We start from the raw sequence: 15,370 nt of genomic DNA on the forward strand, positions 1-15,370 counted from the left end.
AGTAGATAAATAGGCACTGCTGTGGAGGGAAGGTAAACAGCATTTCCACGCACTCTGGTTTCCTTCACGGTGTTCCATTGCACCAGAAGCAGTGTAGTCATGCTGACCACATGACTTGGAAAGCTGTCTGTGAACAAACGCCGGCTCCCTCTGCCTGAAAAGAGAGATGAGTGCTGCACCACATAGTTGAATTCAACTGGACTTAAACATCCAGGGGTCCTTTACCTTTTACCTTTACCTAGACTGAGAGGTGGGTGAACTTTTTCAGGAAAAGAAGTTTCTTATTTAGCGACCTCCCTGTGTCCTTTTTTTAGAATAATAGAATTGTAGATCAGGAAGGGACCCTGAGAGTAATGTAGTCCAACCCCTTCAGTGCAGCAATCACAGCTAAAGAATCCCTGACAGATGATGGCCACCCAACCTCTGCTTAAAAACCTCCCCGAAGGAGAGACCACCTCCTTCCAAGGGTGCCGGCTGTACTGTCAAATAGCTGTTTCTGTGAGAAAGCCTCTTTCCATATGAACCTCTGAACCCTGATATCTTCTGAGGCCTTTCTTTCGTGTGCCTCTTCCATTCGAGGTTCAGAGGGTGGCCTTTTCTGTAGTGGCTCCCCATGCTCTCCCCAGGGAGGTTTGGCTGATGGCTTCATTATGCACCACATTATGAGGTTTAGTCGGAATCTCCTTTCTTGTAACTTGACTCTGTTGGTTCGAGTCCTACCCTCCAGAGCAGGAGAAAACAAGTTTGCGACATCTCCCATGTGACAGCCCTTCAGATATTTGAAGATGGCTACCATATCACCTCTCTGTCTTCTCCATGCTAAACATACCCAGCTCCTTCAACTGTTCCTCATCAGGCTTGGCTTTCCATACCCGTCACCATCTTGGTTGTCAATTGTGCATTCATGGTGATTTGTGCTCATTACGGTATTAGGGCAGATATATGTAATCCCTGTTGCAATAACTGGGTCAATTAGCTCTTGAAACCCTTTTGTATGCAGAGTGAGCAGCGTTAGACAGGTGAATATTGGGTGGAAAGAGGACTATATCAGTCGCAACCGCAAGAGAAATGATTGTGAAGTGAGAAAAAAATAACAATAGGGAAAGTGTCCTTCCCAATCGCAGAGCAAAGCCAGGTCAGACATTGATCGGTGGATTCACTTAGTTGCTGGGCAAACATCTCTGCTTAGGAAAAACAGATCAAATCAAAATATTCAGTCAGCAATAATTTAATCTCCTTCCAGGAAAGAAGCTTGGGCACCAGGGTGAGGGATGGGGCGGTTCTGAAACAAACATCCCTGAATGTTCTCCATTTGGCGAGAGGGCTCAAGAAGTCATTTCCAAAATCGTTGCAAGTGACAAAGAGGAAAGAACAGAAAGAGATTATTCTCTTTCTCTCACATAAAAGGAGCAGTACAACCCGCCATCATCAAAGGAAATGGATTGTTGGCATGCCTGAGATAGATGAAAAGGAAGTGCATTTTATTGAGTGCTTCATTATCTTGCGAAATTCAGCTCCACAAGAAGTTAGGATAAATATACATGGAGCGTGGAGGACTATCAATGGCTACTAGCAGAGATAAGGACAGAGGCAGTTTACTTTTGCTTGGGAGACTGGGTTTCTCTCAACCCCATTCTGTGTGATCTGTTGAGACAGTGGGGTGGAGAGATCTTACCTGGCACCTCCAGGTAGCAGGTGAGAGGACAGGTAAAAAGGTAAAGATAAAGGATCCCTGGACGGTTACGTCCAGTCAAAGGCAACTATGGGGTTGCAGTGCTCATCTTGCTTTCAGGCCAAGGGAGCCGGTGTTTGTCCACAGACAGTTTTCCGGATCCTGTGGGCAGCATGACTAAAGTGCTACTGGCCCAATGGAACACTGTGATGGAAACCGGAGCGCATGGAAATGCCGTTTACCTTCCCACTGCAGCAATACCTATTTATCTACTTGCACTGGTGTGCTTTCGAACTGCTAGGTTGGCAGGAGCTGGGCCAGAGCAACAGGAGCTCACTCCGTCACGGAGATTCGAACTGCCAACCTTCTGATCAGCAAGCCCAAGAGGCTCAGTGGTTTAGACCACAGCGCACCCGCACCAGATGAACAGACCATCTGATTAGCTACAATGGCTAGGTTCTACCTCCACTATTGGAGGCAGGATATCTCTGAATGCCAGTTGCTGGGAATTTCAAGTGGGGACACTGCTACTGTTGCCCTCAGGTCACATTGAGGGTTTCCCACTGGTTGAGAAGAGGATGCTGGATTAGATGGGCCATTGCCTGACCTAGCAAGCTCTTCTTAAGATTCTTATTACTAAGACCCTGGGCAGCTGCCAATCAAAGCATAGGATGCTACCAGTATTTTGCAGAAGGCATTCAAATGCATGCCAGGAAATGTATGTTTGCACAATTATAGCGGGCCATTATGTCCCCCCCAGCATTTGTTCCCATAAAAAACTAAACAAAATCCAGGGAAGCCATGAAACTGGATATCCTCTTTTTGCTCCAGATCCCACAGCCCTCTTCACAGCTGAGTGGGGAAAACAGGAAAATATTGGCTCGCGATGCTTCTGCAGTCCCATTGCAAGATGCAGGACACAGCGTGTCTTTGTTACATGGCTGACACAGCCCGGGGCTCTGGCTTTACAGCCCAAGCGTCATTTGCAACAGATGTCTGTCGTCAGCGCTGACCCGGGCGATGCTTTCCCTGAGAGGGAGGTCGGGGTCAGAACTGGTAAAAACTGAGATCGCTCCAGGTCAGCCTGAAGCTCCACATCTCCCATTCCTCTCTAAGATCTGCTTTTGGTAGAATTATCTTGTTACCCTATATATCTATCCCTCAGCCCCAAACCAAGTCCTGTGTAAATGGCCTTGTAAAAACCCTGCCCCACCCCAAAAGTCCAATCAAATCAAACCTCCTGGCTTAGCTTGGCAAAGAGCTTGACAGAAATTGCTTTGGTACCACCCGGGCACAGATGCTGGCGGAAACCGACAAGATTCCTTCTTCCCAGCGTCCTTGGAGCCTCCAGGTGAGACCAGATATCCCAAGGAAGTTTGCAGCTTGCTTGGACACTGGGAAAGTTCTGTAGCTGGGAGCAGTCCAGAGACATTAGGGAAAATGAGTGCAACAAGGCCTATTTTGGGCAAGAATGCAGAAAGCGTGCTTCCTTCTCCGTGCTAAAAATAAAGGACCTTTCTTCCAAATTGGGTCACTGTTCTCACACTGGAGAATCTGGGACCAGAGAAGGCAAGCTGACCGGCCCCAGTCCCTTTCACAGCTCTGTAGGAAAGGCTGAGCTGCGACTTTCCGCACACATTGCTTTCTGTGGGCAACACTTGGCATGGATAAATGGGTTTGGGGGTCGCTTGTAGATAACCACAGAACTCAGGCTGCCTTGCTCCCTGCCCCCCCCAGACACAGAATCCAAGAACTGCAGAGTTGGAGGGGTCCATGAGGGTCATCTAAGCACAACCCCCTGCAATGCAGGAATCTTTCACCCAACTGGGACTCGAACCCACAACTCTGGGATTAAGAGTCTCGAGCTACGCAGCAAGTCCATCCAGGGCTTCTGCAATAGGCTGCACCTCGTGAAATTAGGCTGAGGGCTGCACATACACCATTGGCTGCAGTTTCCCCAGCCCAGATTCAGAAGAAGTATTACAGGATGTTGGTCATCAGGATATCGGGTCCTGTTTAGCATTGGCCTATTTGCATTGAGTTAGTATATTCATCACTGACAGTATCACATACCCATTCAACTATCCCAAATTCCAATAAACCATTCATCAGGTAGGTTGTGGGAATAAATGAACTTTCCCCCATCTCTGGTGGGAATGCTCACAGGTTGCTTCACTCTGGAATGAAATTTATTAGGAGATTTCAAAGATTATTAAAACACATATTCAAATATCTACCCAGTTATACCTGCTAAATACATGGACAGGCACTAAGAAGACATTTCACCAAAATGAACTTTTGACACGGATGCTGCCAGGATCGCTATAGCACAACAGTGGAAATCGTTTAAAATACCTGACTATATCCTTACGGTGCCTTTAAAAATCCCTTTTACAAACTCCAACATCCAAAGAAAGGTCCATGTTGAAGGAATAACTATATGCAATCTGGCTTAGGGTTAAATTGATGAATTCATCAGTTCAAAGATAGGGAATGAATCAATAGGTTCTTTAACTTCTAGTATACAAGAATTGAAACAGATGAAGTTTTGCTCTCTTTAACTCTGTTTAATGTGGAGGGGGGGCGGGATGTCACCCACTTATTTTCTCTTTATTGGGCTGCTGTAAAATGCTGAGGAGCAGGAGTCGGGGGAAAAATTGCAACACCTCCCTCCAAAATGCTTTCTACCAGTAAAAAAGATCTCTCCAAACACCGATACCCCCCCCCCCCAATACAGAGATATAAAACAGCACCCAAATCTTTTCATTATATCTAAAACACTTTGGAAGACTGAGAACAAACGAGTGAATATATACATATACACATCCTTTGCATACAGGAATAATAGACTAACAGACTCAAATTTCCATGTCGGAAAAAAGAAATGTCATGCCTGAAACAATCTTACAAACAAAATCCATTCTAGGGTTAATTAACTTGGCCAGCAAACTTTTTAAACTTTGGGCTCAGGGAGCCCCCTAGTGGATAACTCACACCACACGTCTATAACATCTACGCTAAACTTTTTATTGCTGCTTGGTCCATGAATGAGAATTTGTGCACCCTTTCTGATATATATTCTCTGCAGTTGGGCTGTGAGCAGAGCAGTCAGCTTGCAACCTTTATCTTGCCCTAGGCTACCTAATAGGAAAGAGGCTCTTTTCCTACCAGATGGAAAACAACACAGCCAGAGCCTTGATTTCCAGTCCTTTTTAGGTTAAAAATAAATGAGTGAGCAGTGATGGGCCCCTTTCATTGCTGGGAATGTTGCAAAAGAAGACTCTGGATCTGTGGCTGCCTGTAGTGGCTGTGGAGCCTTCTAACAGCCACTACAGGCTGCCATAGCAAGAGAGGGCAGGGTGCTACCCTATTAAGAAGATAACATGGGAAATGACCCATTCACACTATTACAGTGGTGCCTCTGGTTACGAACTTAATTCGTTCCAGAGGTCCGTTCTTAAGCTGAAACTGTTCTTATCCTGAGGCATGCTTTTGCTAATGGGGCCTCTAGCTGTGCGCGCGTCTCTGGCGCGTGATTTCCATTCGCATCCTGGATCAAAGTTCGCAAGCAGGAGCAGCTTACTTCCGAGTTAACGGAGCTCATAACCTGAAGCGTTCGTAACCTGAAGCGCTCTTAACCAGAGGTACCACTGTACTGTTGTTTTTAAATAATTCCTTCTGTGGCATTTTTCATTTGTGCGATTACTCTAATTTCTCTCTGCAATGCCATTAGGGCTAGGTAATATAACAATATATCATCCTAAACCGGTTTGAAGTCCACATTGCGATATTGGTTTCATCATTTTTGACCTGGGAATATATCAGGAATCAAAATGTGTGTGTGTGTGCTATGCAAAAATCACAATGTGGGGAAAATCATGAAGCCAGCCAATGCTTCTCCTGATTCCTGCAGCCCCTGTTAACTCTGCCAGCTCCGATGGTATATCATGAGGTTTAGTTGCTGATATATCACAATGCTGAAAACCAGATACTGTCTGGTATGCCTAAATGCCATATACGAGTTAAGATTGATTTCATGGTTTAATAGGGGTTTGATCCTAGTGATCTTGCTCTGGACCCTCCTTCCCCTTTGACAGAGAGAGGAGGAGCTGCAGAAATACACCAGCCCAGTGGCGTAGCGTGGGTTGTCAGCACCCGGGGCAAAGCAAGTAATTTGCGCCCCCTAACCCGTGGATTTGCGCCCCCTAACCCCAACCCCCAGATGTTGCGCCTGGTGCGGCCGGCCCCCCCTGCACCCCGCACGCTACGCCACTGCACCAGCCCCTACCAGTTGGACTGCTTCTGAGGAACTGTAGGAAAGGGTGGCCTGTCTCCCTATATACAAACAAAAGGACTGAATGTCATGCTTTGCAGTTCACAGGACCGCCAACAGATGGCCACGTCAGCTGCAGCACGAGAAATGACAGGGTAGCCCATGAATGCCTCTTGGCTGACCTTGGTCAAACATGCCTGCTGTGAGGTTTGAAAGAGGAAAGAGAGGCGTTTCATAGAGCCGTTCAGTCAACTGTGCCTCCCTCCTCCTTTAAAAAGGTGTGGAGGTTCAGGTGAGCTGCGAGGGGAGGACAAGGGGGTGTAAAGGAAGGGTGGTTGGTCAGATAATAATAACAATAATAATAATTTTATTACAGTAGTACCTCAGGTTACATACGCTTCAGGTTACAGACTCCGCTAACCCAGAAATATTACCTCAGGTTAAGAACTTTGCTTCAGGATGAGAACAGAAATCATGCTCCAGCGGTGCGGTAGCAGCAGGAGGCCCCATTAGCTAAAGTGGTGCTTCAGGTTAAGAACAGTTTCAGGTTAAGAATGGACTTCCGGAACAAATTAAGTTCTTAACCCGAGGTACAACTGTATTAACATGCCACCCATCTGACTGGGTTTCCCCAGCCACTCTGGGCAGCTTCCAGCAAAATATAAAAATACAATAAAACATCAGACATTAAAAACTTCCCGCTACGGGGCTGCCTTCAGATGTCTTCTAAAAGTCATATTGTCATTTGACATCTGATGTGGGGCAGGGTGGTTACCAAAGGGGTAGGTGGGGCAGGTGAGCAAAGCAAGTGGGGCACAGCCCTAAGTATGTATGTGTATAGATATAGAAAGTAAATCTACTCTGCAAGGAGTATACTGTTTGCTAGTGCACTACAAAGGTCACTTAGCTTCTCTGCTGCACAGCTATCCCGACCCTGGCCTGAGGGGTTGCCAGACCCCTTCTGGGAAGAACCTACAACCCTTTTACAGGCATTAGCTAAAGGGGTGCCGCACCCCTTGGGTTAAGAAGGGCCACAGGTATCCCCACGGGCGACAGCTGTGGCAGAGCCAAGAAAGGGAGTCCTCCGCAAATCGCGTGGCGGAGAGGGGAATCTCTCAGGCAAAGACGGGAGAGTTTTGCCAGTAGGAGTAGACCAGGAATCCTGTGAAAGTGCTATCTGTCTTGATGCTGGAGTAGAAGCCAAGGTAGTCCCCTACCCCTACCTGCACCCAGACTTCATCCTCCGGCTCCAGCCGCACCAGGGTGCCACCGGAGAGCGATGTGGGTTTGGGCCAGTTGCCGTAGAACTGGAAGAAGGAGGCCACCGACTTGCCATTCTTCATAATGTCGAACTGGAGGCTCATGCGGTAGACGGTGGCATGGACGGCGAAGTAGTACAGTCCCGGAATCTCGCAGAGGAACTTCCCCGTGTTGCCGTCGTAATGTCCCTGCTCGTTGACCAGAACCACGTCAAAGACGATTGGCTGGTCGGCCAAGGGAGGGCTGCGAGACTCGGAGCGCTTGGCGCTGAAGGCTGAGCGGGGGGCCACTGCGCACTCCCCAGGCGCCCCCTTCTCTCCGGGGAACCCATTGAGGCCAGGGCTGCCTCTTTCCCCTGTGGGGCCCACAGCTCCTTTATGGAATGAAAACAACAACAACCAAGGACAGTGTTAGGATATGTTTGAGAATGGAATATGGATCTGATGTGTTTTCGCCACGGAGAGGCTTTAACGCAGATATGGGTGGAAGAATTTAGTACTATGCAATATGGAGTGATGGTGGCAGGAATTGGTAGAGGTGAAATTAAAAGAAACAGATGGCTAACGTTTATTAATTATTATGGAACCTGACTTCGACTTTTCGTAGGGAAAAGGAACAAATGATTCTGAGGCACCCTGACTTTAAAGAAATTGTTTAACTGAAAGTGGAGAAGATGGATGTTTGCATGGGACTGAAGGTTTTAAATATATATATATATATTTTGCATGGGCTGAGGGTGATTTTTATATACAGTGGTACCTGGGTTTTCGAACATAATCCGTTCCAGAAGACCGTTTGAGTTCTGAAATGTTTGAAAACCGAAAACTCAGTATGGAAGCTTCAAAACCGAAAACTGAATATGGAAAACTCAATGGTTTGACTTCCAAGGCGTGTTCGAAAACCGAAGCATTTACTTCTGGGTTTACAGCGTTTGAAAACTGAAATGTTCAACAACGGAGACATTCAAAAACAGAGATACCACTGTATGTATGTGTATATATATATATATATGCACATATGCACAAATAATTTTTTTTTCTTACTGGCAGATGGGAAATCGGAAGTTCTTCACTTGCATCTTTTGCTAACTTTTTTAGCTTTTTTATCTTACTCTTCTCTTGAAATGGAATTAGGAAATTATGTAACTGAGCAACGAGTAAGGAAGGGAAGAGAAACATCAAGATAGCGGGGTGGGAAGTCAACTTTCCAATTTGTATTAAATTTGATGTTAATTTCTTGATTTTTTTTGAAAAGCAATAAAAATTGACAGAAAAGAGAGAACACAGTAGAAAGCAAAACACCAGCTATCCCCTTGTCTTGCTTGTGGCGACTACAATAGTTAGAAGTTTGGGTCTTAATTTAAATGACCTCATTTCCCTCAGAGGGGTGAGGAACTTTCAGTCCACAGGCCTTATTACTTCCGCCAGGCCTCCCCATTTGTCTTGTGAGGCCATTTTAGCCGTGCCCAGCTGCTGATGGCTGGGGCTTGCATAGCTCTGAAAGCCAGCTGGCTGTCCACACAGACAAAAATGGGTCACCAGACAGGCTGGCCCTGCTCTATGGAGTTGATAACTCAACACAGAGGACTCCTTCCCCCAATACATTGTGAGACAATAATGCTGGAATTATCCACTTCAGGGCTTCTGCAGAATTAGCTTGCTTAGCATGATAGAAATGGACCTGGGAATAATAGTGCTCCCCTAACCTGCCTCATCTGCATCTAAAGACCAAAAGTTTTCCTTCAGGCACCAGGAAGTCCTTTGAGATCCTCCTAAGGCAGAGGTACCCTTACCTGGTTGACCAACTTCGCCCTTTTCTCCCGGCATCCCTGCTGCTCCGTCACGCCCGTCACGCCCATCTCTGCCTGGCATGCCTTGGTTCCCATGGATCCCGGGGGTGCCTGGAATTCCAGGGTGCCCAGCGCAAAGGCTGGGGATCTTATTGTCCTCAATCTGGACAGAGTCTGTGGTCAATGTAAGCAGGAAGAGGAAGAGGTAGACGGCGTGCTCCATTTCTGGGGGGTCTACAGAGAGAGGAGTTTGTCAGATACCTCCAAAGGGTCTCGGGGAAGTGTTTTTTTTTGCAAACAGGTCCACAAATTTATTTATTTTTTAACAGCTTACCTAATCCAATGCAGTTATGCCCCCAAAGGACCAAGTTTAGTAAACCTTCCTTGAATGGTCACCTGCATGAAATTCCTACTCGCCCTAGATAACTAGGCCTATTAAATCTGGCCCTGGGATGCCTTAAGGGCTACTTTGCCCCCTATAAACCTGCCCATCAGCTGAGACTATCTCTGTTTTCCCCAGCCTTCTGAAGTTTGCCAGCTAACATAGTTAAACTGTTGATGCCCCGCCCCCCTCCAGAAGAGGCAGTGATGGCTGCCAACTGGATGGCTTTGAAAGACAAATTCAAGACAACCAGTAGCTACTAGTTGTGATGCCTATATACTGTCTGCAGTATGACTGGTTTGGTATTCAGTAGCCTCTGAATAGCAGTTCCTGGAAATCACAAGGGTGGGAGAGTGCTGTTGCCCTCGGGTCCTGCTTGTGGGCTTCAGACCGGCTTCTGATTGGTCTCTGTGAGGATGCTGGGCTATGTAGATGGGCCTTTGGTCAGACCCAGTAGCTGGGCTCTTTTTATGTTCTCCCACACAGTTAAAACAAAAAAATCACTGCAAATAGGAAGAAGTGCAGCTGGAAAGAACTAAGCTAGAATGCTTGGCCTAGACTAGACTGAGCAGGGAAAGGGCTCCAGCTCAGTGGGAGAGCACCTGCTCTGCATGCAGAAAGTCTGTGGGGTTCAATCCTTGAATTCCCAAGTAGGACTGGGAATGTCCCCAGTCTGAAACCCTGGAGAGCCACGGCCAATCTGTGTGGATAGTACAGAGCTTGATGGATCAAGGGTGCAACTCAGTCTAAGGTATCTTCCTATGATTTTATGTTGTCCCCTGGTGCATTAGATTTCCAGAGTTTTAATCAGTCAGAGTATTTATTATTCATTTATTATATTGCTATCCCACCTCCAAGGAACACATGGTTCTCCCCATCTTTGTTCAATCCACACAACGTTCCGGCTGGTTTAATTTGAAAGATGGTGTCACTGAGCATGTACAGAGTGCGTTTATCTCACCACCCTCATCCCACAGACCTGCAGCTACGATTCCAGGTCCATCTAGTTTTTATTCAGGTTAGCATTCCACCTCTCCCCGCAGAAATTAATCGCAGCAACCGTTTCGTGAAAAGGTAGAAGAACTCCAGCAAAACCAGAGCAGAGTATTGCCTCTTAGACACCCACCCCCATGGCTGATCTCCCAGGGAGCCTCCACAACCTAATCCAACTGTAAGACTAGCAATTGTGCAACCTAAATCCATTAATGCATATGATTCCCTTGGAACAGTTGGGAGCTTCAGATGGCTCAGAATTATCTGGCTTTCCTGAGCTGCACTTTGTGTATTTTGTGGTGAGCGATGGGGGCAGCGGGAAGAGAGACAGAGAGAGGAGGAAATGTCAACTGGCTCTTAAGCAACCGCCTGGGATGTCGCGCTCCTTTCGCCTCCCATGGAATCAGAGGAAAGAAGCCAGAGCCTCCCAAGAGGCTAGTCCTCTAGAGGCAAGACTGATGCCAGGAGCCAGCCGGGCACGCAACGCAGCCTTCAAACCACAGAATCAGCCTGTGAACTTTTGTCCTGGTTTTGTCCTCCTTCTGCCTGCAAGCCAGCCAGCCTGTTCTGACAACTTGCTCATCTATTTCTCCTTTCCTTTCTCTTTTCTTCCCCTCTCCCTCCTGCCCCTGCCAACTTTTGCCACTTTTTGCAAGAGTGCAGGTTGTCTTAAGAGCTCCTATAAGTTTCAGCTTTGGGATTTAGCTATAGCTAACAGGTCTGGAATGCAGCGAACCCATCCAAAATCTTGATGCTTTACATTCTTTCAGCATTGCCTGAGCCTGGTGAGGATTGGGGGTGTAGTGGGGTGAGTGTCGAAGCAACGATTCTTCAATATCAACTGGCTGAAGACTCGTCATGTTGTTCGGATGCCTGAATATCGCCTTCCAAAGCAACTACTCTATCCAGAACTTAAAAATGGAAAGCGTAATGCTGGTGGTCAACAAAAGAGGTTTAAAGGCTCTCTCAAGGCAAATCTTTAAAAATGTAGTATAAACACCGACCATTGGGAAACACTGGCTTGTGAGAACAGCCAATTGGTGCTGTGGACTTTGAACACGCTCAAACTCAGGATGAAAGGAAGAAACATGCTAAGAGGAAGGCACGTTTGGCAAACCCTCACCATGACCAACTCCCATCCGGTAACCTATGTCCCCACTGTGGAAGGACATCCAGAATTGGCCTCCATGGTCACTTACAGACTCACTGTTAAGACCGTGTTCATGGAAGACAATCTTACTTGGCTACAAGTGATCACCAAAGAAGAGAAAAAAAGAAGGAAAAAAAAGAAGAGAAAAAAAGAAGGATATTCTTTGGGGAGCCTAGTCCCTATATTTCTTAAGCTCTGCTATGACTAGCCAGGGTGTGTGGGTGAAGTCAAACTGCTGCATTATCAGCACAGAAGTGACCTCCTTGGGGTGCAAGCCTGGGCAGTGTGTACAGAGGTCCTGAACTGCCCAGACAACAAGACTCTTGGCATCGTTGGTGGGGTCCACAAGAAAGCAGAGCAAGACGTTTGGCACCAGCTTGGCTGCAGGAGTTGCCAGGTGCACAAGACAGCATCCAACTGTCTTAGGGTCTCCGGATTTGGGTAGGGTTCTTCTCCCAAATATATCCAGCAAGGCAGTGGAGGACCAGAGTTTTCCATCTGCTAGATGTGCTACCTTCCCGGGTTGACGAGCCCCATCTGCCCCTTCCCCCTAAAGCATGTGGAGAAACCACTTTCTTGACCATTGGTCAAGAGACTATTGGTATTGTCTGTTCAATCTGCCAGAGCCTGTCTTTGCATGCAGGGGAAGTCCCTAACTCACCCAGGGTTTGAAACCCATCAGGTACCCTCACTTGGTTTAGCTAGCCAGCCAAAGCCATTCCCAGGGTGTGGCTGCTGTCGCATGCTCACAGCTTCTACGAAGCACAGGTGAGAGCTGAGTGCAGGGTGGGGTGTCCCCCAGCAAAGGTTCTACCCTCCCCCTAACACCCCATCATAGGCGCCGACTCCATGGGGCTTGAGGGGGCTCGAGCCCCCTCAAAAAATTTTTTGGGGGGGCTCAGCCCCCCAATAATCTCGGGCGGGCGCCCTTCCAGGAGAGCGCCGCCGCCGTCCCCCGCCTCCTCCTCACCTGCTCCTTCGCCAGCCAGCCAGCCGCGCGCCCTAATCGGAGGCACTGCCGGAAATCCCGCGAGAACAGGGGAATCCCGACTGGCCACACCTCCCAGCCAGCCAATCGGCTGGCTGGGGGGCGTGGCTTGCCCTATTTAGGGCCGGAGCCACTTTATTTGCATATTAATGAGCTTATTTATTATTCATGAGCTTTCCCGCGTCCCTGCACCCCATACACCGAGGCTCAGCTTTTATATATGTGTAAATATATCAAAAAGATAAATGTATCTGCTGTTCCTCAAACCAAACCCTGGGTAGTCCCTGGTGCCCCTGGAATCTCGCATAGCTCAGATTGGGGTGGCATGCAACTGTACTAATATAGGCAGAAAAATCAGCCATTGACATATAGTTCTATCTTCACGGCTCTAGGATCTCTACTGGTCTGTCTGATCTACACCAGATTGCAAAATGGGGTTAATAAAACAGGCCAACTTAGCAGGACTGTTGCAATAATTACTGAGAAAAAGCCATTTTAAGCATTCAGCAAAAACCAAGTTTCACTACTGACTTTTAGTATTAGTCTCCTACCTGTGGATTGCAAGTAGCAATAACTTTTGCATATAGTGTGTGTGAGATATAATGGTGAATATCAGTCCAGAACGGTTGACTTTCTTTCCAACCTGTGGGGCACTTGCAGCAATCAATGCCCCTCATTCCCACACCTTCCCAAGAGTCAGAGTGGCCTAGCAGATAGTGTTTGGTTAGGACCAGGAGACCCGAGTTCAAATTCTGTAATGTTCACCAGATGCTCCTCTGGGCGTATCCTGTATGTTATTTTGCAGGAAGGCTTCAAGAGCATCCCAGGAAATCTAGGTTTGCGTAATTCAAGTAGATTACAGCACTCTCTTCCTCTGGAGCAACAAATCCACTTTTAAAAAAACAACCAACCCAGACTTTTGGTGGCTGAGAAAGTGATGGGAAAATGCATTGAAAATTGTGGGATGAACGGCTAATTCATGGGAAGATATATAAACACCCCACAAGCAAATTAGGCTCACCATTGTGGAACAAATCAGAATGAATACTCAATTAAAAACCGGACTAACTCGAAATTGGAATCCAGACCGCCACCCCCCGCCCCTTAGTGGGGTCCGGATCAGGCCATTCTTTTTAAAAATCTACAAACTTTGGCCATTTTTATTTCAATTTCCCCAAGAGAGCAGCTCTTTCTTACAGTATATTTTTTTGGGCAAGGCTTTTGGGTGGCTCGGATTAAAATCAATCCCAAAGAAAGCAAAATCTCCTCCCGCTAGGCATTTCCCAACTCCCGGGTGATCTTCTAAAGGGATCGCGTCGGTCCCAAAACAAAAGCAAGGTGGTGTCAGCAAAGTCGGGAGAAACGGCAGCTCCAAGCAGGCAAGTTGGGAACCCGTCGCCCAGCCTCCCTAGCCCAACAGCCCGCGTGGATCTGCGATACTCACGGCGGCGGTGCTCTGCGGCTGGGCTGGCAAGCTGGCGCTCCGGGCTGCTTGGGGAAGAAGGAGGACCGCTTACTCTGGTGAAGGAGGCCGCAAGCCAGCTCCGCCGGCCGGCCTTCTTTCCCCCCTCCCCACCCTCCTCTCTCCCTCCCCTCTCTCCCTCCTCCCCAACTCCGATGGAAACCGGAGAGTTGCAGAGCGGAGCCAAGAGCTACAGGCAAAGCGGGGAAGCGCGTCGGAGGCAGAGGCGCTCCCAGGGACGGGCATCTCTGGGATGGGGAAGAGAGGGGAGAGGAAGGCGGGAGGGGAGGGAGGAGGAAGAGTCAGGAGCCGGCAGGGCGGCGGAGAAGGGGTCAGAGTGGGGTGGGGGTGAGACCGGGGGATCCGGGTTCAAATCCCCCACTCAGCCGTGGAGCTCACTGGGTGAGCTTGAGCGAGTCCACGTTGCTTCTTACCCTGGTCAATCTCGCAGGGTGGTTGTGCGGGGAGAATGAGCTTGAGCTGCTTGCAGGCATGGCCAAACTTGGCCCTCCAGCTGTTTTGGGACTACAACTCCCATTATCCCTAGCTAACAGGACCAGTGGTCAGGGATGATGGGAATTGTAGTCCCAAAACAGCTGGAGGGCCAAGTTTGGCCATGCCTGCAAGGTGGGGTGTAAATAAATGTTCTCTATACAGTGGTACCTCGGGTTACGTAAGCTTCACGTTACATACGCTTCAGGTTACAGACTCTGCTAACCCAGAAATAGTGCTTCAGGTTAAGAACTTTGCTTCAGGATAAGAACAGAAATCGTGCTCTGGCGGCGAGGCGGCAGCAGGAGGCACCATTAGCTAAAGTGGTGCTTCAAGTTAAGAACAGTTTCAGGTTAAGAACGGACCTCCAGTATGAATTAAATACTTAACCCGAGGTACCACTGTATTTCCAAGGAAGCGCCTTCACCCTCATAAAAGCAATGGCGGGGTGAAAGGCAAAGAAACCCATTTCATCAAACACGAAACAGCCAGGACTTTCACTGACGTGGGCTGTCACTTTTAAGAACTTGTGCTTGAGCTTGGTTTTTGCCTCCTCCCTCCTCTTCCCATTTTCCTCTTGCGTCACATCTTTTCAGATTGTGAACTTAAGGTCAGGACCATATTATATCTGATTTTTGTAAGCTGCTCCGACACCCCTTTTGGCTAAAGGTTGAGACAGAAATGCTGTGAACAATCAAAGAAATGGATTGGTGGTTCCATTTCCACTCTGCCCATCATTTTGGTTGTTTTTTTTACCTTGAGCAGGCACTAGAGCTTATTTTCTGCCAGAGCTCACCACAGGAAAAGAAGTGTCTTTGAGCATGTACGGAGTGCCTGCTGCTCATCGCTTAACAATAACTCTCTTCTCCATATGAATCTAACATTAGAGGAGAGAAGCATCCAGGTGTG

The 15,370-nt window shown here is 47.8% G+C and overlaps 1 protein-coding gene across 1 annotated transcript; it reads right to left on the reverse strand.

Moving 5' to 3' along the window:
• Nucleotides 1-6,288: 6,288 nt before the first annotated feature.
• C1QTNF5 (C1q and TNF related 5) lies at nt 6,289-14,063 on the reverse strand. Its single transcript, XM_081172761.1, has 3 exons — nt 13,952-14,063; nt 8,998-9,228; nt 6,289-7,578 (listed from the first exon to the last, which is right to left on the reverse strand). The coding sequence occupies exons 2-3, from the start codon at nt 9,215-9,217 to the stop codon at nt 7,061-7,063; spliced, it is 738 nt and encodes a 245-aa protein (XP_081028887.1). The 5' UTR covers nt 9,218-9,228; nt 13,952-14,063; the 3' UTR covers nt 6,289-7,060.
• Nucleotides 14,064-15,370: the final 1,307 nt, after the last annotated feature.

The sequence above is a fragment of the Podarcis bocagei genome (assembly GCF_964188305.1).
Source record: "Podarcis bocagei genome assembly, chromosome: 15".
Classification (NCBI taxonomy): domain Eukaryota; kingdom Metazoa; phylum Chordata; class Lepidosauria; order Squamata; family Lacertidae; genus Podarcis; species Podarcis bocagei.